General features: G+C 34.6%; 1 protein-coding gene across 1 annotated transcript in view; it reads right to left on the bottom strand.

The window, feature by feature from the left end:
* Positions 1–24,972, bottom strand: part of ADGRV1 (adhesion G protein-coupled receptor V1) — a 506,890-nt gene that overhangs the window by 396,521 nt on the left and 85,397 nt on the right. The window contains exons 32-43 of the mRNA XM_077770967.1: positions 24,587–24,768; positions 22,881–23,692; positions 20,024–20,233; positions 13,367–13,497; positions 11,741–11,840; positions 10,924–11,103; positions 9,112–9,275; positions 5,193–5,286; positions 4,725–4,757; positions 2,967–3,045; positions 2,726–2,864; positions 1,800–1,941 (exon numbers count right to left, since the gene is read on the bottom strand). Of these exons, the coding sequence (XP_077627093.1) occupies positions 1,800–1,941; positions 2,726–2,864; positions 2,967–3,045; positions 4,725–4,757; positions 5,193–5,286; positions 9,112–9,275; positions 10,924–11,103; positions 11,741–11,840; positions 13,367–13,497; positions 20,024–20,233; positions 22,881–23,692; positions 24,587–24,768 (2,266 nt within the window). The remainder of the gene's footprint in view (positions 1–1,799; positions 1,942–2,725; positions 2,865–2,966; positions 3,046–4,724; positions 4,758–5,192; positions 5,287–9,111; positions 9,276–10,923; positions 11,104–11,740; positions 11,841–13,366; positions 13,498–20,023; positions 20,234–22,880; positions 23,693–24,586; positions 24,769–24,972) is intronic.

Genomic DNA, 24,972 nt, shown 5'->3' with positions numbered 1-24,972 from the left:
GAAGTTTCGAAGTAGTCTAAAGGCTGATTAATAGGGCATAGTTTAAGAAATCATCCACTATCAAAGCACTGAGGATTATTTTTCAATTTGAAAATAGAAAATTACAAGCATAAAGTAAACTTGACAGCGACCAACAAGATATTCTTTCCTCCTACTCATGGCAGCTGGCATATAATCAACATATATATATATATATATATATGTATATATATGTATATATATATATACATATATATATATATATATAACCAAACAAAATTGTATTGGGCCTTTTTTTAGGAATGCTTGATTTTGAGTGCTCCTCTTTCCTATTATGTGGAATGTAAAAGAAAGATGTGGATAATTATCATGTGACAGGTAACACTGGACTTGTAATGAAGCCCATATTGCAAAGGGCAGCAAGAAGAGGCAGAAAACAACAGGTCTTGATGGCATGTTAAGTACTGGTACCACTGCATCTAAGGCTATGAATGTCTCTGGGCCTTCAGATTAAATGAGCCAAAATTACCTTTAAGTCCATTTGAATTGGGTTTTCTATTGTTTATACATAAAACATTTTTAACCAACACATATCCATTCCTACAATCCTTTACATAGAACCCTCTATGTTCTAAAACAATAAAAAAAAGTATACTTTCAGAGTGCCTGGGTGGCTCAGTTGGTCAGCGTCCCATTCTTGATTTTGGCTCAGGTCATGATCTCATAGTTCATGGGATCAAGTCCATGTTGGGCTCTCTGCTGGCAACATGGAGCCTGCTTGGGATTCTCTCTCCCTCTCTCTCTCTCTGCCCCTCCCCTGCTTGTGCTCTCTCACACTCTCTCTCTCCCAAAAAATAAACATTTTTTAAAGTATATTTTCAATATACTCTTTGAATTCGAAACAATGGCTGCAGACTCAAGAAAGGTTCTAAATACTTAGAAATATCAATCTGTTTTATTAATATGGCAATAAAAGTAAAACCCATTCTTGAGTTTTCAAGATTGTTTCATATTTTTTACTACAAAAAAATTTTTTTTCACATATAGACTAATAATTTAGGAATACAAAGGCTAATTAAATTAAGGGAATCCCAAAGAATTCTCAGCCACTAGCTAAAACAAGAGGTTGAAGAGCCAGCCAACTCTTGGTCTTCTAAATGTAGCTGACTTAGGTATCAACACAGGAACTAAATTAAGTGACTTTTAAAGAGACCTTCCAATCCTACAAGCTCTATATTTCCATGAAGTTTCCTCTTCTCTTTTTTACCTTCTCTAAGCGGTCAGTATGATATCTAACAAGCAGTAAATTAAGATGACTTTTCATAACAATGTCAAACTGCTCCAAAGAATTGTAGCTCCCATAATGTCTTAGTTATCAGTATACTTCAACTTTATGTGGAAATACTACAGCAATAAGATGACACTAAAACAACTACCTTGTCATTCCCTCTATGGCTAAATAGGAAACCAGAGCAGAATTCAAATTCCAAATGAAAGACATTTACTTATTTAATTTGTAGCCACAGAAATGACTTAATATTATCCTTATTACCAACCTACTTTTTGTTTTACTCACACAGAAGCACACACAACCACATAAGGCTGGAAGGACTATTATACTGACATAGGGATTACAAAACGTCAAACTTAAAATGTTTTTTATTCTAAGCATAGAAAACCAGGNTTAAAAAAAAAAAAAAAAATTAAAAAAAAAAAAAAAAAAAAGAAAACCATCAAGACTCTAATCCCTTTACAACTGCCTCCATGTTAGGAAAACATCATGAGTGAGAATGAACTGTGTGTAAGAAATTATCAATTACCTATTGTTTTTTCCCCCAGCTCTAGTCCAGGAGAAGGATTTGTTAAAATCAGCTGAAATGTTTCATCTCCTTCTGGAATGTCATCATCAAGAATCATGATGTCAATATTTTTATACTTTTCTCCATCAACCAAATGAAGAATCTGGTCAAGAAAGTAAAAGTAGATGGTATTATATATAAACACACAGTTGAGTTTTCACAGAATATTTGGCAAAAATACAATATGGCTGGCAATGTGAAATAAGCTATTTTAATAAAAATAAGAGAAATTTCCTTACTTTTTATTGATCTCTTTTTATTTAAATTGACATTAAATTTAAAAAGTAAAATGTGTAGAGAAAGAGAAGAAAGTAAACACTTGACTAAGGAATAAAAGCCACCAAGAGTAAAATTAAAAAGAATTTTAAACACTAACTGTATTTCAGTAAATTAAAACAAAGAAATAAAAGACTTAAAATTTTCAGTGAGCCTGGCTAGCTTGGTTGGTAGAGTATACAACTCTCAATATCAGGGTTGTGAGCTTGAGCCCCATGTTGGGTGTTAAGATTACTTTAAAAAATTAAAATTTAAAATAGAAGACTTTAAAATTTCAAGAAGCAAGAGAAACACTTTGGAAAGTGTGTTTATAATTATACAAATATGATATAAATTCTTTGACACAATAACTTGTGTTCTCCTTTACATATACTGCAATAAGATAGTGAATAAAATAGTACCAAATATTAAAACTAAATAATATATGAATAAGATAGAGAATAATCTTTAAAACTAAAAATTCAGTTTACAAATTTTACTAAAATAGTGAAAGTAGCTATTCCAAAATGTAGAAGTCTTCTGCCCTAATTTAATATGGAATACATAATAGTTTATTACTTTAAGATTTATTTATACAAGACCTAAATCACTATAATCCTCAAGGAATTCACCATTGGGGTGAAGATGTAATCCAGCCCCAGCTGTGCTTCCAAATTCTGGGCATATACAAACAAGGAAACATGGCCAAGAGTCCTTTTGCTCCGCTGAGCTATCAATGTTAAACTTCCTTTGGTTTCATTTACTTCAAACCTAAAATAAACAGAATACATTAATCTTTTCCTTAGAAGATTTTATTCAGTAGGTAATAAATCTGGAGCTCAAAAAAGGACTCTTACACAGTCTTGGTCTTACCTGCTATGTTGCCACTCAATTACACCCCGAGCACCATCATTGGCATCAATAGTAATTTGTGCAGTCAAGCCCTCTGAATCTGAAGAAAACACAGAAGTAATAGTTTTAAATAGAAATGATTAAAAAAGAATTATTTGACACAGAATTTAAAGACCTTCTTCTGAGATCATATAATTTCTAAGAGATACCACAGTCATTACTCAAAGATGTTTAAGAAAATAATGATCTAAATGCTTATAATATTTGAATAAGAAAACCTTTTGCTAACAAGAACACCAACTTATAAAAATCTAATTAACTGAGAACAATATAAAAGAACCAATTGAGGTTATGGTTTTATTTCTATTATTTTAATCCATTTCAAGAGGAAAGGAAACTAGGGACCACTGGAAGAAGAAGAAAGAGCAAGAAATGAGAAAGGAATGGAAAGAGAAAGACAGTAAGTTCTGCAGAGAAACGTGCAGATGTAAGAAGGTGAAAAATGGAGAGACAAGAATACAAGTTGAGACAAAGGGAAAGACAGGAAAGGTTAAGTGGGACAGAGACTAAGACTGAAGTAAAGCTCTTTTATCCCTTTTTATCTTATTCTCTGTCTACCAAGTTGAGTATATTCTCAGTATTCATTATTCAGTCTTGACATATTAACCGTGTCCCTGTTTCATTTTTTAATATTTTGTCCTTTCCCTTTTAAAATTTGAAATTCTACCTTACTCTTCGGATACTTGTAACAGTTGCCTAGGTGGGGAAGGGATAGGGAGAGTATAACTACCTCTGAGCAAAGAGAACATTGTCAAGAAAAGAATATAAAATCAAAATTTGTGTCCATCAAACTAGAGGCTACACAGCATAAGCCTAGCTCTACCATTTCCTCGCTATGTGACTCTGGGCACTTTACTTAACTTCTCGCCTCCACTCTCTCATCTGTAAAATGTGAAAGTGTAAGGAATGATGGTACTAATATGTAAAGCACTTGAAACGGGCATTGGAAAGCACTAAACAGAAGTCACACTATTTAAGTTACCTCTAATATGAGTATAAAGAAATATGAAGTATTTTGTTAGTTTTCTTAGCATAAACAGTAATTATCTTGTAATAAATGCTGCATATAAACAGCTTGGTCACTGGAGTCAAATTTCTTTTGCACAAGAATGAAACTTTTCAAATACAGTGAAACCTTGGATTGTAAATAACCTGTTCTGTGAGTTTTCTGCAAGATGAGTGAACATTTCTAATAAATTTTAATTTGATAAATGGGCAATGTCTTGCAATAGGAGTAGTATGTGAGACCGAATGTCACATGATCACAAATGGGCCAATAGTTCTTGAAATTTGCTTTTATATTTGAGTGCTTTGGATTATAAGCATGTTTCCAGAATGAATTACACTTACAAACCAAGGTTTTACTGTAATATGTTAAAAATTCATTATTCCCATCTGTTATTTTCAAAGCTATCATACTGAGCCTCACAAGTGACTGAGGAACAATTATTTCTTAGGTTACTCCTCTCAGTCATGCTTCTCCTCCTCGAACCCAGGCTACTTTCCCGTCGACCAGCCCACCTTCTTTCTAGCCAAGGGATGGGGAACAGGCTACCATAATGCCCACAGTCTACACCTCCTGGGCCATCATACCCACAAGTTTCAGACAAAATTCTCAATACTGAATGTCCAAATTGCACACTAGAGTTTGCGTTTTAAAATAAGAATGCATCTTGTGAAAGTAATCTACATAAATCTGTACTGAGGTTCAAATTTTACCTTTTAGTCTGTAATGAATTAAGTGAGTCTTTTCTAAAGCATGAAAAGAAAGAGGTAAAAGGTCAAAAAAGAAGCAGAGAACACAATAAACAAACAAAAGTTCTGCTTATCCTAAAGAAAAATAAAATTGATAGTTCGGAGATCTAATAAAAATAGCAAATTAAGTTTTAAAAGGAAAAATGCCTTTCTAAGAACGAATTCTATTCTAAAGATTACAAATTTGGCTATAAATAGTCGTAAAATTTAGAAAGCATCACACAATAAATAATTCTTGAATGTGTTTATGATGTCTAATGTATAAAACTGCAATAGATGACAATCTCTAAATTAAAATAAACATAAAAGCTCACCATATTTTCTTCCATAGCTGAAATTAACAAGTATTATAGTGATTACTTCTGATTTAAAAATGAGTAACTTTACTTCATTTGCAGTGAATAAACAGAAACAAACAAACAAAAATCATACCTAGTCTAGGAGGAAATGAAGTTAAAGGAGCCATGATAAGGTCAACATAAGTTAAATTCACAAGGAAATATTCTTCTAGCTCTGGTATGTCGTCCTGCAAAAATTATATCCATTAAACTCCCTATAGGTATGCTCTCAAAGTCATGACCTCTCACAAGCAGTTTTTTAAATTATCTGGTAAATATATACACTTAAGTAGTATACAGTATGTATAAAAATGCAAAGCTAGAATAGAAAAGATTTAAAATTTTAAATAAACATTCTTGGTTATGATATTTTTTCAGATATGACACCAAAAGTAAAAGCAACAAAAGCATAAATAATCAAGTGGGACTACAACAAACTAAAAAGCTTCTGCATAGCAAAGGAAACCATTGACAAAATGAAAAGACAACCAATGGAATAGGAGAAAGTATTTGCAAATCACACATATGATAAGGAGTTAATGTCCAAAATATATAAAGAACTAATACAACTCAGCAGCAAAAAAAACAAACAAACAAAAAAAACACCAAACCCACAAATAATCTGATTTAAAAATGTACAACATATCTGGGTAGATATTTTTCTAAGAAAGATGTATACAAGTGGCCAACACATACATGAAAAGGTGCTAAACATCACTGATCATCATGGAAATGCAAATCAAAACCAGAATGAGACATTATCTTCACTTCTTAAAATGACTATTATCAAAAAGATAAAAGAGAAGTATTGGTGAGGATTTGGAGAACAGGGAGCCCTTGTGCACTGTTCCTGTCCCACCTTGTGGGAATGTAAATTAGTGCAGCCACTAATTAAAACAATAAGGAGATCCCTCAAAGAATTAAAATTAGAACTACATATAATCTAGCAATTCCACACCAGGGTATATATCCAAAGGTAATAAAAACAGGTTATCAAAGAGATATCTTAACTCCCATGTTTGCAGAATTATTCACAATAGACAGAATATGAAAACTTAAGAGTCCATCAACAAGTGCATGGATGAGGAAGATGTGGTGTATATATACACGATGGAATATCATTCTGCCATAAGGAAGATAGAAATCCTGCCATTTGCAACAACATGGATGGACCTAGAGGGCATCATGTTAAGTGAAATAAGCCAGACACATAAAGACAAATACTGCATGGGATCACCTATATGTGGAATCTGAAAAAGAAACAAAAAAGAAAGTTAAACTCATAGAAATGGACAGTAGAAAACTGGTTGCCAGGGTCAGGGGCTTGGGGTGGAAGAAATAGGGAGAGGTTAGTAAAAGAGTACAAACTCCACTCTCTCTAAGATAAATAAGGTCCAAGGGTCTCATGTAAAACACAGTATCTATATAGGTAATAACACTGTATCATATAATTGAAATTTGCTAGGAGAAATAGAACTTAAATATACTCAGACACAAAAAAGATACACAAGTGAGGTAATGAATATTCATTAAACAGATAGGGCGTATCCCTTTCACAATGTATACATGCCCACAAGGGCACCTGGGTGGCACAGTCAGTTAAGCATCCAACTTGGGCTCAGGTCATGATCTCACAGTTTGTGAGTTTGAATTTCAAATCAGGCCTCGCACTGATGGTGTGGAGAACTACGTGAGTTTCTCTCTCTCTCTCTCTCTCTCTCTCTCTCTCTCTCTCCCCCCCCTTCCCCTGCTTACACTCTCTCTCTTAAAATAAACTTTTTTTTAAAATCACCATATATATTTTAAATAACTTACTATTTTATATATACTTTAGATTCTACATAAGTGATACCATGCAGTATTTAATTATATTTCAATAAAGCTGATATTTTAAAAAATAATAAAAGCACAAACTTACACCATTGTATGATAAGTTATTAGGGTGAACCACATAAAACTAATATATTCTTCCTAGACTGATATAAAATGTCAATCAATAACATAAATATACAAACCTAATATATTTTAAATATAAAGGGAGCAAAAGGTTTTAAATTACCTTACTATCCAATGACTGGAATGTGAAATAGAATACCATGAAAAAAACAAGCTTCACAGTCAAGGAGGCCTAAGACCAAATTGTATAATTTTAAGTGAATTACTTAAAGGCCTCACCTGCCACCATCTTTATAATGGTGGAAATAATTGCTACTTTGGGGATTATAATAATGATTAAAAATAATGAGTATGGAGTGCCTGGCCTACAGAGAGTCCTTAAAAAATGACAGCTATTTGTGACGATTAATTTTTTTAATGTTTATCTATTTACCTTTGAGAGAGAAAAAGAGAGCACACAAACAGGAGAAGGATTAGAGACAGAAAGGGAAACACAGAAGCCGAAGTAGGCTCCAAGCTCTGAGCTGTTAGCACAGAGCCCAATGTGGTACTAGAACACATAACTGTGATCATGACCTGAGCCGAAGTCAGACACTTAACCGACTAAACCACCCAGGTGCACCTGTGACGGTTAATTTTAATACACTATTACTTTTCATCACTAGTGCCCAAAACAGCATTGAAAATAAGGCAGGTATCTAAAACTTAGGGACTAGCAAAGTCCATGTCAATGGTAACATGATAGCCAACAATATTTACATAAAATCTCAATGTGCGTGTGTGTGAGCACGCACGCGCACGTGCATAATGTCAGTACATACATTTTATATTATTCATTTTATTTAATGGAGATATATTTCATTGTAAACAAAAAGGAAACATTCTCTAAACTATCTTCTATAACATACAGACCAGTGGGAGTTATAGTCAGTGATGTGAAAGGGACAGCCCCTCACTCATCCCCACTGTTCCTCACTCTCATGCAGCAACTCCTCTGTCACTGCTCACCCTGTCCCCCAGCTCAGGCCTGGCGTCTTTCTGTATATACAGGCCTGCAGTCTCTTAAGCTCATTCCACTCAGGGAATAAAAAGGGCTATAAAGACCTAGGGGGGAAAAGGTAAACTCAAACTGTGTGTTCATAAATCTAGACTCTGCAAGGAAAAGAAGGGTTGGCTACATATTTTCTGTTTTAAAAATTATCATAACAAAGGAATAATCCATTTATTTATATTCACTTATGTTAATAGGTTATATATTTGAAAGAAGACTCGGCTAAATGTTTTGTTTTGTTTTACAAATTGTGTATTTTATGTCACATGCTGAGTATTACCTTTTATCTTACAGCTCTAGAGTTCTCATACTACTGTATTAGGTCACTGTGCGATGGTAATCAACAAAGTAAGAGTTACTAACTTCAGATAATGGATAGTTCATACTACTTAGAATTTTCTATAAGTAAAAAGCCTCTGAGTAAATAAAACCTTTTCAAAAACAGAACTCCTGAAATACATACTAGTTGAAAATTATTTTTCTAAAGCAATATTTATGCTCTTCCCTCCAATATGCACACATACCATCTTCGACCTTCTCCATACATGTTATTTTCATAAACCTTTCAGAAATGTATTCAGGTAGCTAAAACACTGGGTCCCAAAACAGCATGAGGTTTTACAAGATGAAAAATCATTTAAAATGCAATTTCAGTCACCAGTGATAACTTTAGGTTTGACCATAATCACATTTTATGCCATCAGCCTCCAGTGAGTTTCTCACTATCTCTAATTTAACCAGTCCTAACGACTAAAATGCTGACCTACATGGATTTGCTGGTCCAATGAATCCTTTGGAGTAATCAAAATGCTCCCCTGGAATCTCATAAGCCAATGCCTATCTTAAAGGGGACTGCCTTAAGGAAATTCTCTTTATCAGGAGATGTTTCTATAACAAAATACACAACAGTAGACCAGCCTATTTAGACAAGAACAGAAACCCTAGGGTGGTTGTAAAAATATCACAAAAAGAAACAAGTTGATTTGAAGGCACCAGAATATTCCATCAATGTCTAATTCTTTTGTGGTTATTCAGACTTGATATAACAAGAGCTAAACAGTTTTACCTCAAGTATAGTAATGTTGATGGCTGCTGCTGTTTCCCCTTCTTCTAAAATCAGAAAGCCAACTACTGAGACAAAGTCAACATCTGGCTGAGCAAGGTTTCCTTCTGTTTGGTTCTTTAGACTCAACATTCCAGGAACTGTGGTATATGTGACATTAATGGCTCCTAATTGAATCGGATGAGAAGAGGTTTTTATAATTAAACTTTTAAAATAATATCTTAGTGTTAACTTTTTGAGTTTCCTAAAAGCACCTGTTGGCCCCAATGCCTTACCTCTTCCTATATCCCTGGCCTTGTAATACCTCAGTGATATCCCACTGTGGGTAAGGCATACTGTGCTGCCTGTAGACTTTGAGCTTGGCTGTGACTTGGTCTGGCTATTCATACAAGGTAAAAGCAATTTTGTACTAGTTCTGAGCCTAGACCTCAAGGAGCCTGGCATGCTTTTGTTTACTTTCTTGGGCCTCTAATGATCCCAGGAGAAGGATGAGAGACATCTGGAGTAGGGCCACCCCTGGCCAAACCCAATCTACGGTGGTGGACCCAAAATGCGCCTATTATTACATACTGCTGAGACTTTATGACTGTTACACAGCATTTCTGTGATGACAGATGATTACTTTAAACTTTCAAAAATAAGGAAATTAGTAGCACCTGACTGGCTGAGTCAGAAAAGCATGTGACTCCATAAAGAACTTCTCAAACTTAACACCCAAAAAACAAATAATCCAGTGAAGAATTGGGGAAAAGACATGAGTAAGACACTTCGCTGGATGTCAAGAAGACATTCAGATGGCCAAGTGATGCATGAAAAAATGCTCAATATAACATGTCATCAGGGAAATACAGATCAAAACCACAGTGAGATACCACTTCACACCTGTCAGAATGGCTAAGATTAACAACTCAGGCAACAACAGATGTTGGTGAGGATATGGAAAAAGAGGATCTCTTTTGTACTGCTGGTGGGAATGCAAACTGGAGCAGCCACTCTGGAAAACAGTATGTAGGTTCCTCAAAACATTAAAAATAGAACTACCCTACAACCTGGTAATTGCACATTGAAACAGATGTACTGCTTCAAAGGGCACATGCACCCCAATGCTTATAGCAGCACTATAGACAATAGCCAAAGTATGGAAAGAGCCCAAATGTCCATCGACAGACAAATGGATAAAGAAGATGTGATATATATACAATGGAGTATTACTCGGCAATCAAAAAAGAATGATATCTTGCCATTTGCAACTACGTGGATGGAACAAGAGGGTATTACGCTAAACGAAGTTTGTTAGAGAAAAACAAATATATGATGTCATTCATATGAGGAATTTAAGATATAAAACAGATGAGCAGCAGGGAAGGGAAGCAAAAATAATATGAAACAGGGAGGGGGACAAGACACTCTTAAATACAGAGAACAAAAAGAGGGTTGTTGGTGGGTTTGTGGGATGAGGGATAGGCTAAATGGGTAAGGGGCATTAAGGAATCTACTGCTGAAATCACTGTTGTACTATATGCTAACTAACTTGAAGTACATTTAAAAATTAATTAATTAATTAATTTTAAAAAAGGAAAGAAAAGAAAAGCATGTGACTTTGGAGCTCAGGGTTGGGTTCCAGCCCCACAGTAGGTGTGGAGATTACTAAAAAAAAGAAACAAATAAACTTCAAAACTAAAGAAGTTATAAAGTTGTGTTCTGAATTAACAAATACTAAAGTGTTTTTCCTGTCTCTGATTTATTTCAGCAATGCTTTCATCCACATAAGTAGAACGTTCAAAAAGCACCCATTCACTCTACAGTAACACAAACCTAGGGATCCAAATTCTCTACTGATGAAAAGCTGAACTGTCATGTTAGCCTCCTGTAGCAAAACAAATCTTGATGAAAGAGCAAAATTTAAAACTCCATGCGGTTCATCACTGGCTTCTACAGTCAGGACAGCTGTGTATCCTTGAGCATCAAGCAGAGCAATTCCTGCCGGTGGAACTCCTAAAAACATCAGGAATCACAAGAAATCTAACAGTGATTTGGCATTAACTTCTAAATACTTAAATTTAACCCCACATTCTGAAACATACTGAAGTGACCAAAAAGTAATCTATATCATTAACCCCTTCAACAGAAATCTTCACTTGACAAACAGAGCCCACACTTTAGTTTTCTTTTTTTAGATAGTAAATCACAAAATATTTTCACTTGATATACGATCATCATTATTTGCTATAATAATCATCTGAATTAAAAAATTGAGTAGAAATTCAAGGACATACCCCGATAATATACTCAAAATTATTAGATTGGAATTTATCTATACAACTGGCCAAAATCCAAATTGCTATGCTAGTATAAGTTAATTACAGAAAAATTATTCTTTTGGAAATGCATCTTATTCTATAAGAAAATATTTAGCAAAATTTTTAGAGGTTTTTCCTGAATCCACAAGAGAAGAATTCCCATTTTGAGCTGATTTTTTTAGCTCTAACATTTTTATGGGACAGACAATATTTAAAGTAATACTTTTTAAAAACTTAAGTAATACTTCTTAATTAGTATGCATCTAGTTGTTAAAGATAGCAAGTATTATTTTCTAAGAAGAATAATATGCTAGAATTGAATTTTGAATGACCTTGTGTTGTGACATCGTAGAGAATGACTTGGTATACTTCTTTCTCCTCAGGAATGTTGTCATCCAACAAATGCACAAATATTGTTTTATTCAATGACCCCTATGACAAACAGAAAGAAGTTCATCCTTCTACTGACACTGAACATAAAATGTCTCCTGCTTTTATTGGTTTTATAAATTGTGCATCTAAACATATTTTTTAAACAAGATTAAAATGTGTGGATTAAAAAAATAAATAAAAACCACTGACTCATGGGGAGACCAGGCTGAAAGCAGACAGCAGCTAATTATGGAGGATCTTGAATGCTGAGCTACTGAATGTAGATCTTATCCAATATACAATGTAGCACTACTGAAAATTTAAGACAAAGCAATACGTTGGGAGAGATTTCTACAGCAGCAGCGAACAGGAAAAATGGAAGCATGAAAAGGAACGCTGTGTTGCAGGAAAAGTAGGTATTAGAAGGCCAAAGCAGTACTCAAGGCAGAAAGTTATGGAACTTGGTTTAATATTAAGGGAGTGGAAATAAGGAAGGAAAAGAATGAAACACATTATCAAACAAGAACTCATGAGTATAGAAAAGAGATGAAGATGAGAGACTTATCATTAAATGGTGCTGACTTTCTATCCAAGAAATGCTTTTATAAAGTTATTTCCCAATCACCTTCTTTCAAACTATCAGAAAGAGCTTCTACATGGAACCTCAAAAATACAGTGTGAACAAGACATAAAAAGATACATAAAAGCTACGTTTGTTACTGTCTTTCATTTAAAGTTCTAAGACAGCAAGAAGTAACAGAAAAGGACAGCACTGTCCATCCTGTTCAGAATGACACACTGGACACCAGAAATGGGAGAGCAGGAGAGCAGCAAGAGACCTTGGCTCAAATACAAAGTTGTCATCTGCGGTTTCCTTCAAGTAAATCTGCCAAGTATACAGGAAAAAACAAACCCACTTTTTAAAAATTGTTTATTTATTTTGAGAGAGAGAGAAAGAGAGAATACGTATGTGTGTGGTGGAGAGAGAAAGAGAGAGAGAGAGAGAGAGAGAGAGAGAATCCCACGCAGCGGTCAGCACAGAGTCCAATGCAAGGCTCAATCTCATGAACCGTGAGATGACCAGAGCCAAAATCAGGACTCAGAGCCTTACCTGACAGCCATCAAGGTGTCCCAGCCCAGGCACTTTCTAAGTCTTAGATATTCTTCAAGTAATGTTCTTCCTCTAGGTTTTAAAGCAAACTCTCACATCAATCTCTGTCAATCCTTGCTTTACATAATCAGAGTTTTCCCATTTTCTTCAAAATATAAAGAACCTTGTATTCTTTACAAAATCTAAAGAACCTGTAAAACCTTGGATTGTGAGTAACTTGTTCTGCAAGTGTTCCGCAAGACGAGTAAACATTTCTAATAAGTTTTAACTTGACAAATGAGCAATCTCTTGCAATACAAATAGTACATGATGCTGAATGTAACATGATCACAACTGAACCAATGGTTTTTGAAATTCACTTTGATATTAGTACTTTGGATTATGAGCATGTTTCTAGAACTAATTATGCTCACAAACCAAGGTTTTACTTACACTCTTTACATTGTTTTGTTAAATCTTTTCTTTGTGGTAATACCTCAAGAAAGAAGAGTTGTCCAGTAGAGTTAGCAAAATTGAGTTCTAGATTTTGCCCAATAATTTTCCAATTAACAGAAACATTTCCTCGACCAGGAAGTGTTCTTACCACATGGAATTGCAAAATTTCTCCTGCAAATGAAATGTAAAGACTGATAAATGCTTAACAGAAAATAAATAATATTTGAACTCAACAAAACCCCAATCCCAAACATGCAACTATTACAGCACCTTTTCTACAAACATTACAAGGCTGTTCTGCTTTGAATTTTTCAGAAGCTTTATACATGCTTATTGTTTATTAACATAGGGATCCCACTTTTAAGTACTTTCATTTAGAACTTCAATATGTAGAAGTTACCAAAAGCACATGCTAAAATGGGAAACACAAACTTTCATACACTCCAAAACATGCACCAGAACATAAATGTTCTGTAAATTAAAGGGGAAAAAAAGTCCTTATGGTCAAAACTAGTAATAACACAAGTAAATTCTTCCTTTACTTCTCAAAAGGACACAACTTCCTTACACTGATATGCAATGTGATTTTACACAATGCATGCATAAAAATGCTTGCAAATACCTGAAAATCACATTTCTTTAAATTGTAACTTACATATACCATCAATGATTTTGTTTTATAAAAAGAAATACAAAGGAAAGGTGTCAAATTTGTACATCAGCCTCTGTAACTTCACCAAAGTTACAGTTTTCCTTCCTAGATAATTGAGGTATTTTAGATACTTTCCATTCCTGGGTTTTATCCTCACATAATACTTTGTAAAATTGAAGACAATCATGACAATCATATTTTTTAAACTACTCAAGTTTAAAAAAGTAAGTTCCTAGAAGTATTGCTTATGGCAACATGGCTTGTTGAGAATATATGCTCAATTAAAAAGTAACAGATGATGATGAACACAAGTTAATGAAGTATTTCACTAAAAAAGAATTAATTTTTAATGAAAAGATAAATGGAATGGTGTTCAGAAGACTTTAAAAGAACTCAAGTTATTTAAATTTGTGGCACAGACTTACAGCTGAAATCCATGCATATTCACTGAAAATATTACTTTTACTTAGTTATCCAATAAGCAAACACTTCTAATACTCTTTAAACAAGAAGAGGAGCAATAGGACAAAATGTGTTTCTATTTCTCTAATATTTTCTAATATTTTCAAATTACAAGTTTTTATTTCTGAAAATAATAAAACTAAACAAATTCTCTTAGAGAAATTTTTTTAAATATCATAAATTAATTAACTTAAAGATTATCTTTATTTCAGTTACTGAAAAACAAAATAAAAGTTTCATGCTAATGTTAAGCATACATAACTTTAGGGCAATGAATTATCTGGGGAAAGTGGAAAACATAAGAAGACAAAAGTATCAGAAAGACTTCTAAATAAGATTTCCTTAGATACATCAATGTATACATTTTTTTAAGATTTTTAATACAAAAAACAATCACCATTATATTAGTAGAATATGTCTTAGAAAAAACACTTTTTGGAACCACATAGGGACTGTTAGTTAGGAATCAGTTTATGTCAAGGTTAGTGAAAGCCTGTACAATGGGCCACAATTGCCAGCATATCATTCAAAATTTGTATGCTTGTAGAATTTATATGAACAAAATATAGGTACCACTATGAAATACTAGAGTTCCTCTATTGTACGCCTTCTAGAACTTCTCATAGGGCAGCTTTGTAATCAATGAAGAGTTTATTACTGAGAGACATAAAGAGAGCCTTGGAGTAATTAAGCAGTTTCACCTACAGTGTGGTCTGGTGACAGAAATAAAAAGGTTTATAGTGATGGTTCTTAAAAATTTTTTAAGTCCCAAACCTTAGTAACAGTGAAAGAAGAAAATTAAAGAAGTTTGATCAAGTGCCAAAAACGGGTTATGAACACAAGTGTCAAGAAAACAAAATGTAGGTCAATAAAGACCCACATTGAAGGGGAATCTATATTCATAATAATATGGAATATGATTGCAAGATTGTACACAGAGATCTGGGTGAAATATACCATTAAAAAGTAAAAATAAAAACGAAATACTAAGAAGAGAAAAGAAAACGTGAAGTCCTCCTACAAACTTAATACATATAAAATGCTCAAAGTCTAAAACTACCCATTCCATACCACCTTTAAAAATTCAACAAGTGGGGCACCTGGCTGGCTCAGTCGGTTAAAGCATCCAACTTGGGCTCAGGTCATGATCTCACGGTTCGTGGGTTCAAGCCCAGCATCGGGCTCTGTGCTGACAACTAGCTCAGAGCCTGGAGACTGTTTCAGATTCTGAATCTCCCCCTCTCTCTGACCCTCCCCTACTCACATTATCTCTCTCTCTCTCTCTCTCTCTCTCAGAAATAAATAAAACATTTAAAAAAATTAAATAAAAATTTAAATAAAATAAAAATTCAACAAGTTATTATGTAAGTAATTTGCAAGACAATACTGCAAGAAACACAACCTGAAGCAGGATATACACACAGAAACACAAATGAATGGTAAAGAAAGTATTCCTTAAATATAATTGTGCAAGCCCACTGCAAATCATGTGAAAAAGCATAGAGTGTGAAAATTTTTCCAACAAATAATCAAAATTGAGGAAGTGACATTGCCTCTTTAGGACAGACTCCCAGGAACCAAGTTCATTTAAAATGCCTCCTAGGAAAAACTACCAGAAAATTACCCTCTACCTGGATGAGGAGTCAAAGAACAGTCACAGATAGGAAAAGAAGACTTAGAAACAAGTGCTTAGTCTTTTAAGTATAAAAGGCAAGGACAAAAGGAATGTCCGAGAGGGCAGGTCATAACTGTCATATAAATATTTTGCTAGGTGGTAAGCTACACTGCCTTCTAGTCTTTGCCCAGGATGAAAGCCTAAGCAGGGCCCTTACCTACAGAAGAGTCTGATAACATTCCCAGAAGATCATTTGATATAAAATCCAGAGTCCACCAAAAGTTGGTGATACCATAGAATTCTAAAACAGAAGATCTATCATATAGCATCTAGGCCTAGTCTAATGTAGATTAAGAAATATAAATGTAAAATGTATTTTAACAACTTTAAGTATTTTGTCTACTTGCTCCCAAAACAAACCAGAAATCTTTCTAAAAGAAAAACATCAACTATACCATGTCTAATAACAATGGAAAATTAAAACACAGGAAATGTATTTTCATAGAAACATGGACCATCCAAATTAACTGCCCTCTACCATAAACAGAAAATGATTTAAACTAATTATAGAAATATGAATCGTGTGCAACACAAACTGTCAATATGAACAATCAATAAAAAAGTTGAGTGTGTTTCTCTAGCAGCTCTTTATTTTTAAAAAATTGCATTTCTTCTTCAAATCTTTTCCTAAAAAAGATTCAAGCCGTCTCTGAAAAAAGGCATATTTTTTGCCACTGATTATGACATGATGATTATGATGCTGCTGAGTTGAATGACTGAGTGACACATCTAACATGGATTTATAAAGAGCACACTTATAGTTTTCAACCACAGTAAAAACCTATGGTCCCCTATTTTTAAGTGTGCCTGTTCCATTTGAAAGAAAGTAATATTTACCACTGGGCATCTGTCCAATTGCTTTAGCACAAAAAGAAGAAACAGAATTCTACAGAATTCAGGACATTGTTAAGCACTGAGGCAATTCCTCCCCATGAACTGAAAATGTATTCCAGAGCCAGAAGTTCAGGATAGTCCATATTTTAAACCTAATCACATAAGTGAAACTCCAACATTAGGCCAAAAGCAGGGCTAACACTGGTTAGGTCCACATGGTATGATTTTGTTTTTTAACCTGTTTAAATTTTTTTTAATGTTTATTCATTTTTTGAGAGAGAAACAGACTGAGTGGGGAAAGGGCAGAGAGAGAGGGAGACACAGAATCCAAAGCAGGTTCACAAAGTGTGAGATCATGACCTCAGCCAAAGCTGGACACTTAACCAACTAAGCCACCTGGCGCCTCTTACTCTGTTTGTTCAGCACTTATCTTGAAGAATCACCATGAAGTTGTCATTAACTCATTTGGGTAAACATACATGCTTGATACACATTTATCTGTGCAAGCTTATGATAACTTACACACAAAATTCTGAATTCTTGAGGTTCAATATAAAAGTTTTGAAAAAAGACTGGGCACGTAAGTGTCTTAACAGTTAAGCATCCAACTTCAGCTCAGGTCATGATCTCAAAGGTTGTGAGTTCGAGCCCCACAGAGGGCTCTGTGCTGACAGGTCAGAGCCTGGAGCCTGCTTCAGATTCTGTGTCTCCCTCTCTCTCTGTCCTTCCCCCCACTCAAACTCTTATCTCTTTGTCTCTCAAAAATAAATAAACATTTTTTAAAAAGGAAAAAGAAAATTAATTTAGACTCTAGAAAAAAACAGGAATAAAGTTTTAGGAAAGTATGTAAAGGAATAGAATTCACCTCAAATTTTATTTAGAAAATATGAAAAATCTAAGGAGCACTCCTGCAAGCAGTAAAATCAAGTCAGTGTTTTAGTTCCAATACCAAATTCATGCCTTTAGAGTAATATGATAATGCACATTTTTGACTAATAACACATGTGGCCTATCGATTTTAATTACTAGTTCTTTTTCCTCTTTGCAAAAAAAAAATATATACCATACATACATACAAATTACAAGCCCACAGATAATGCTTTTGCTTATAAACTAAAGGAAAATGTTATAAAAGTTTCTAGAAAGGCTTATTTCAACTTCTAAACTTATCTTGCCACAAATCAATAGCAAGCACTTTGTGGACGGGCACTGATGTGAGGACCCTACTTTGAGAAGCACTGCCCGAAGACCTCGATGTTCTTAGATATTTGTTTCCCATCCAAAGTTGTCCTTTAAAATCCTAGACAGTTACTACGGTTTCTTCCAGCCCATTTGGGCATCTAGTCTCACTTGCATACCACATTACTTTCTTCTTCTGAGAATTAATGTAAACAGACTCTTCTCTCAGCCTCTTCCTGCCTCTGCCTCTGGCAGAGCCTTCTCCCTCTCCCAAAAGCTCTTTTTCCTTCCCCAGCACCTCATCCTGGTGTTCCACATGGCTCCATCTTTAACACCTTGCCTTTCTTCCTCTATCCACAAAGATCTTATTAATTTTAATGATTTCAACTATTATCTCTAAAAATCCAATTTCTACCTGTACCCTGAGATACAGTCAGGTTCTCTCATCAATTTGTTTCTCCTACCTGGACACTGTTACTCAAAGTCATTATTCTTCCAACCCAAATCAAAATATTTACTGAAAGTTCTTACAATGTCAGGTTATGCAGCAGATTAAGTTCAAGCAAAACATACTCCTCACAAATTTCCCTATACAATAATATGGACTTTGGATTCAGACAGTATTGTGTTTAAGCTCCACTATGAATAACTGTGCTACTTAATTTCTCATAAATTCAGTCTCCTTGTGAGAATATGAGGTATATACCACCACACCCACTTTATAGGACTAGTGTTCAAATGAGTGTAATAATGGATGTGAAATGTCAATAAATGTTATTGCTGCTGTCATTATTAACATTAACTTCTACAATGACTTTTATATTACAAATAATATTTCAAAAGTTGATGATCTATCTTTAGACCAGACTTACAGCAACCTGTTAGTCGTTTTTACTCACTATCACTATGACAACATGAGATTCTAAACCACAATAAAAGGAAAGAATGTTGAAAAATGGCTAAGACACTTGTACTGGTAAGTTAAATAAATCACAAGTTGAGAGTAAAGTAAAAGGTAATGCACACTAAACCATATGTCGTTTCCAGAACAGCAATTAACTAGCTTTATGAACTTGTCAAGTCCCCTAATCTCTGTGTCTCAGTTTTCTCATCTGTAAAATAGAGGTCCAAATACATGATCTATATTCTTGTCATTTCTTCTCTTTCTGAGGTACAGTTATTTATTCTTATTTCTAAATACAAACTAAATTGAAACAAGCTATAAATAGAAGTTTTCTCTCAAACAGGGTTATTCAAAGACAAAACACACTGTCAAAATGTTTTAAGTAAAAATTAGCCTATAGATGCAAAACCCTACCTATGATGTAAAATATTAAGTGAGGATTCAAGAAAATCTTTATTTTTAAAGAAAAAATGGACACTTTCTGATTTTTTTCTAGTTTGGCACTTCACTCATAAAATAACATCAACACAATATAAAACCCACAGTGAAAAATTTCCAATTGCAAATTACAATTTGGTTTGAACAAGGAACCAGGGTTTCACTGTTTAATATCAACAACTATCATTAAGAACATACACACTTGCTAGGGACTATGATAAGCACTTTACATTCATTAACTCATTTAATCCTAAAAAAAAACTATAAAGTAATATTTCTTGTCATGTAACAAATGAGAAAGCTGAGCACCCTAAGTCTAACTCCCTTAAAATGACACCAGTGGGAGGAAGCAAGCCGGAACCTGCAAGCTCCTATGCAGTTACACAGTTCACTTCAGAGCCCTTTTCCAGCTGAGTTCCATGCATACTAATATACATAGCTCTACAAAATAATGAAAGGATAAAAAAGAAACACTGGAAACTTTAAAAGAATAAACAAAAAAAGACCTCCATGGAAAAGAGAATGAAGGTGCTAAACAAAAAAAGGAACCCACCTTCATGACCTATGACAGATCTCGAAGCTGTCTGAAAGCTAACAATTCCTGCCACGTTGTCATTGGCCAAAATATTCACTCTAACAGTGTCAGAGCTGGGCAAAATTCTACTTCCCCCTTCAGTGTACACCAAACTAACTATAATGCTTTCATCATCCTCTGGCTCAGAATCATCCAAAATGGCTAAGACAGCTGTTTTTCTGGTTTCACCTATAAAAAAAAATACAATAAAAACCAAAGAAAATTACCAACATACAGAATCCACAAAAGCACAAAATTACTTCCATTTTAAAAAGTTAAGGTGTGTCTGGGTGGCTCAGTCAGTTAAGTGTCCAATGTTGATTTCAGCTCAGGTCATGATCTCACCATTTGTGAGATGGAGCCCAGCATCGCGCTCTGCAATGGCAACGAGGAGCCTGCTTGGGATTCTCTCTCGCCCTCTCTCTCTGCCGCCTCCCTCTCTCTCTGCCCCTCCCGTGCGTGAGCTCTTTCTCTCTCTCAATAAATAAATAAATAAATAAACATTTAAAAGTAATTAAGTAAAAACACGTAAGTGAATAAGTGCCACTATAAACAAATATTGTTTGTTAATCTGTATATCCTTTCACACATAAAACCCTGTAAAATGTTATTAATATGGACAGATTGTAGAAAAGGACACTTTGATTTAGGGGAAAAAAATTTAAATGGTAGAGTTATTTCAAAGAATCATAGCTTTATTCTGGTCTTTGCCTAGAACAATGACCTAGCCAGGGAAAGGATTTCTAAAGAACCTTCTGTTCACAAACAGCTCTCTCTCTAGGTGAGTAGAGTCTCATTCTCATTCTGGCATTGCTATGAACAATTTTCTTTAGGTAATTGAGCCAATACCTCCCTAAAAGATGAGGAACACTTAGGAAATGGTGGTCAAAGAGTGGCAAACAGAAGAGGGATGGCAAATTCCGAGTGAAAGAACCAGTCTGAATGAGTTGAGTCTTTGGATAACTAGATGACAGCATCAAACATCAGTGTCAGAATATGGGGAAATGAAGGAAAAAGGACAAAGAGGCATTCAGAGGGCTGAGTAACACTGATAAGGTTCAAGCCATCTATATCTCAATTTGGTCTAGGACACCAGTAGTGCATGGAGCAACAATGAACACCCCTAAACCCAATATGGCTTCTGTAGTTCAGCCTATTTTCCTCCACCTAATTTTTTGCCACTTTCTGGAAAGAAGATGAAAGGATGAGATAAGGCAGGAAAAAAGAGGAAGAGGATATGAATGCATGTTCTCTCATGACCCTGCTACATTTCATCAATTCAAAGTATCAAGACTTCCTCAAGAGACTATAGATTATCTAAGACTCTGGGTCAGCTATTAAATATAGTCCATTTTGTGGGATGCGAAAATTACAATTCAAGGTAAGAGTCATTTGTATAATAGATTACTTTTTAAATTTTTTCTGAGGGGTGGAGAGAAAGAGTGGAGGATGGGGAGAGGGAGAGGGAGAGAGAGGATCTTAAGCAGGCTCCACATCCAGTGCAGAGCCCAATGTGGGGCTCAATCTCACAACCAAGAGATTATGACCACAAAATCAAGAGTCAGAAGCTTAACCCACTTAGCTACCCAGGCGCCGCAATGCTATCCCTTTATATGATAACTTACTCTGTAGTTACTAAAGCTGCTGGAAAATCTAACTCTAAATTTTCATTTCCAGTCATCCTTATTATGTGTTCATTATTTCCTTTGAAATAAGGAGAAATGTCACCAATTACCAACCTGTGCTCCCAGCTCCACCAAGCGTATCACATTCCATTATTCCCAAAATCATTGACTAGTAAATAACCATTATAGAAATGTGATATACTATTTTTAAAATTTACTCTAAAACATAAAGCTTATTAGATATGTCAAAAAGTATACTACATATGTATCAAGATCATGACCTCCAATAACTGTTTCCAAAAGCAGTATATGCAAAAAAGTTAACAAAAGATGCAATCAATTGCTCTAACACATGGAATTGTGGACAATATTTATTTCCTTCATTTTTTGTATACTGTGAGGTTTCTTTTTAAGTGTACATTTCTTCATTCAGGCAAACACTACGCTAAAAACTATATGGAATCTATAACTGTCCAAATCATGATTCAAACAATGATGTTAATAAAGATCTTTCTCCCTCCCAAAGACAATAATTTTAAATATATAAATGTTCCAAACTTCTAAATATTATATGATTCAACTAGACCTGAAAAAGAGTCCGTGAATCCAATCCTAATTCTAGTTTGTTGGCCAAGTTACCTATAACTATATTGTTCATGAAAATTTACAACAGTTATCCCCCATCCAAGCCTCAGCACATTATTATAAGTTATTCTATCACTAGGCTTAATTTAATATGAAGTCATCAAAATTCATACTGTCTATACTTAAAAATTATTTTCACTGAAGATTCTCATAGGTAAGAAGTATTGACAGGAAAATGAATATTAACTGGGATGCTTTTTAAGAGTTCTTAGAATATTCAAGATAAATCTTCAATGAAAATAATCTATAAGCACAAATAGTATGAACTTTGGTAATTTCCCTTACAAAATTAGAAGTTACCTTAGAGTTGCCTCTGTTTCCTTAAAGGTAACTATAAAGGAATAAAATACATTCCCCAAAAATTTTCTCTTTTTTATAAAGAGACACAGGTCAGCCTACATATACCATGTCAACTATTAACAAGTTAACTTCTTTTGTAAACCATACTGCACTTTTATACATTAGCAAGAATCTACACAGTAATAATTCTTATGAACATTATCATAAAAACTGACTAGGATGACTTTACCATGGGAATCTAAAATCCATTGAGAATCATCACTCACCTTCAGCAAAAGTCAGAATCTCTCCAGCACCTATAAAATCCAAACCTTCAGTAGCAGTTCCACCAACAACACGCCATTCAACGGTCACCTGACCTAAGCTGCCGCCTGTCCTGAGGATCATCAGCTCCACTGCGGTTTGAGGCTGCTCTGGGACTTCAACATATAAGCCGTCTTCTGAGGTATTGGGACTAATACTGTAGATCACAAAGACTCCAAATGCATCACCATTTAATGCTATGACAACTGTAGAAGTATTTGGCTGTCCTATGGTTGGCTGGTTTTTAAAACTGGCTGTGATGTTCATGAGGTGAACTTCAAGGAGAGAAATTAGAAAACTCTCATCCATCTCTGGGAGATCATCAGGAAGAATAGAAACTGTGAGATTTGCAAATTCATCACCTTCCAGCATTATGGCCCACTGCCTTGTCACAGGCTCATAGTCACTCCCAGCCACAGCCTGACCACTAAACAGAGATGCTACCCTGGTGATGTTTTTCCTGTAGGTCCAGGAGTCTGAGCTGTTAACCACTGGACTGGTCCACGACGTCATCCAAAAACACTGGGGGCCCTCAGACACACTGAAAAATGAAAATGCTAAACATGCATGTTCTTTGAGACACAAAGTGGCACAGATATATTGGGGTTCCTCCAATGCAGAGACATTCACCCAAGTTCTCCACAGTGGGTCAGGCACCCCTTGAATTGGCGATTCATAGTAGGACAGTATATCTTGACCTTCCTTGACCGCAAGAGCCACTACATCAATATCAGAAGTACTGTAGAATAACAACAGCCGACCAAAATGCCCTCCGCTAAAATATGGAGTTAACAATTAAAAGACAGGTTAAGCACTGAAAGCAATCTGTGGATTAATTAGAAAAGGAAAATAGTGACTGCTGTTTTTACTTGTTTTTAAGTGTGGAAGTAATAGCACAAATACAACTAGGTTTCTTAATTATATTTGTCATTCACCATTTTGTTTTCTCATGTAAGGGAATCTTGCTGGTTTTCAATTAAACAATAGTTACTCTTAACCAAGCTATTCAAAGATACCCAAATCATATCCATTTCAGAATTATCAAACAGTATTAGTAAATGAATTTTCATTACCATTTTTCACAGAAACAAAGTAATAAGAATATTCAAATCAAATCCATTTCAGAATCATTGAACAGAATTAGAAAATGAATTTTCATTACCAGATTTCACAGAAACAAAGTAATAATGATAATAGCATGAGTGCATTTTAAGGAAATGTAATTACTTGCCACAAATTCTCAAGACCCCATATTTTCTCTTTCTGAGGGAGCTCAGTGAACTGTATGCTGCCTCACACACACATATGTGGAAAAAAACAACCTGAAAACCAGCCACCTCATACAGCATCTGAATATTCTTTAATTTGGAAGCTAGTTGTATTTAACTTGTAATTCAAACAAACCATAAATTAAAGCAATAACTTTCTGTGAAAAAGAAAGCCCAATGATGTATAATCTATTATCCATTTCACTAAGAATAGGTATGATAAATATATTGGGCCCTTCATATTAATAAGCATAATTCAATTAACAAATTACCATAACCTACAAAATAATTTCTATTTTATAATAACCACCAAACCTAAATTATTTAATTGCATAAGAGGTCACTTCCTACCACCCACAAGGCCCACCCACCCCACAGAAAGAAGCCATTATTTCATATACCTTCGCCTGACAGTTATGTTAGCACAGGAACTTCGCTCCAGAGGCTCTTGAACCCGATAAACCGACTGAACAAAGGCTACTGTACCATAAGGATTATCATTGGCGGGAATAATAATATTTGCCACTCGATCTAACCCAATAGTACCTCCACCAGAGGCATGAGTTAGTTGCACTTGGATAACCTAAAAATACAGTGAAAATTTCCTTAACAGAATCCCAATTTTGAAATTAAAATAACAATAATGCAGGGGGGGGATAAAACATATAATCCATACAAGGACAAAATAAAATGTAATATGAAGGGACTCAAAGAAACTCCCCTCATTACATCTATAAACCCAACATGTAACAGAATAATCCATTATCATCTATTAATAGTAAAGCAC

Source organism: Crocuta crocuta, unplaced genomic scaffold (assembly GCF_008692635.1).
Source record: "Crocuta crocuta isolate KB4526 unplaced genomic scaffold, BGI_CrCroc_1.0 scaffold196, whole genome shotgun sequence".
NCBI classification, from domain to species: domain Eukaryota; kingdom Metazoa; phylum Chordata; class Mammalia; order Carnivora; family Hyaenidae; genus Crocuta; species Crocuta crocuta.
Note: the sequence above shows the minus strand (reverse complement) of the source record. Positions and strands in the feature narration are given on the sequence as shown.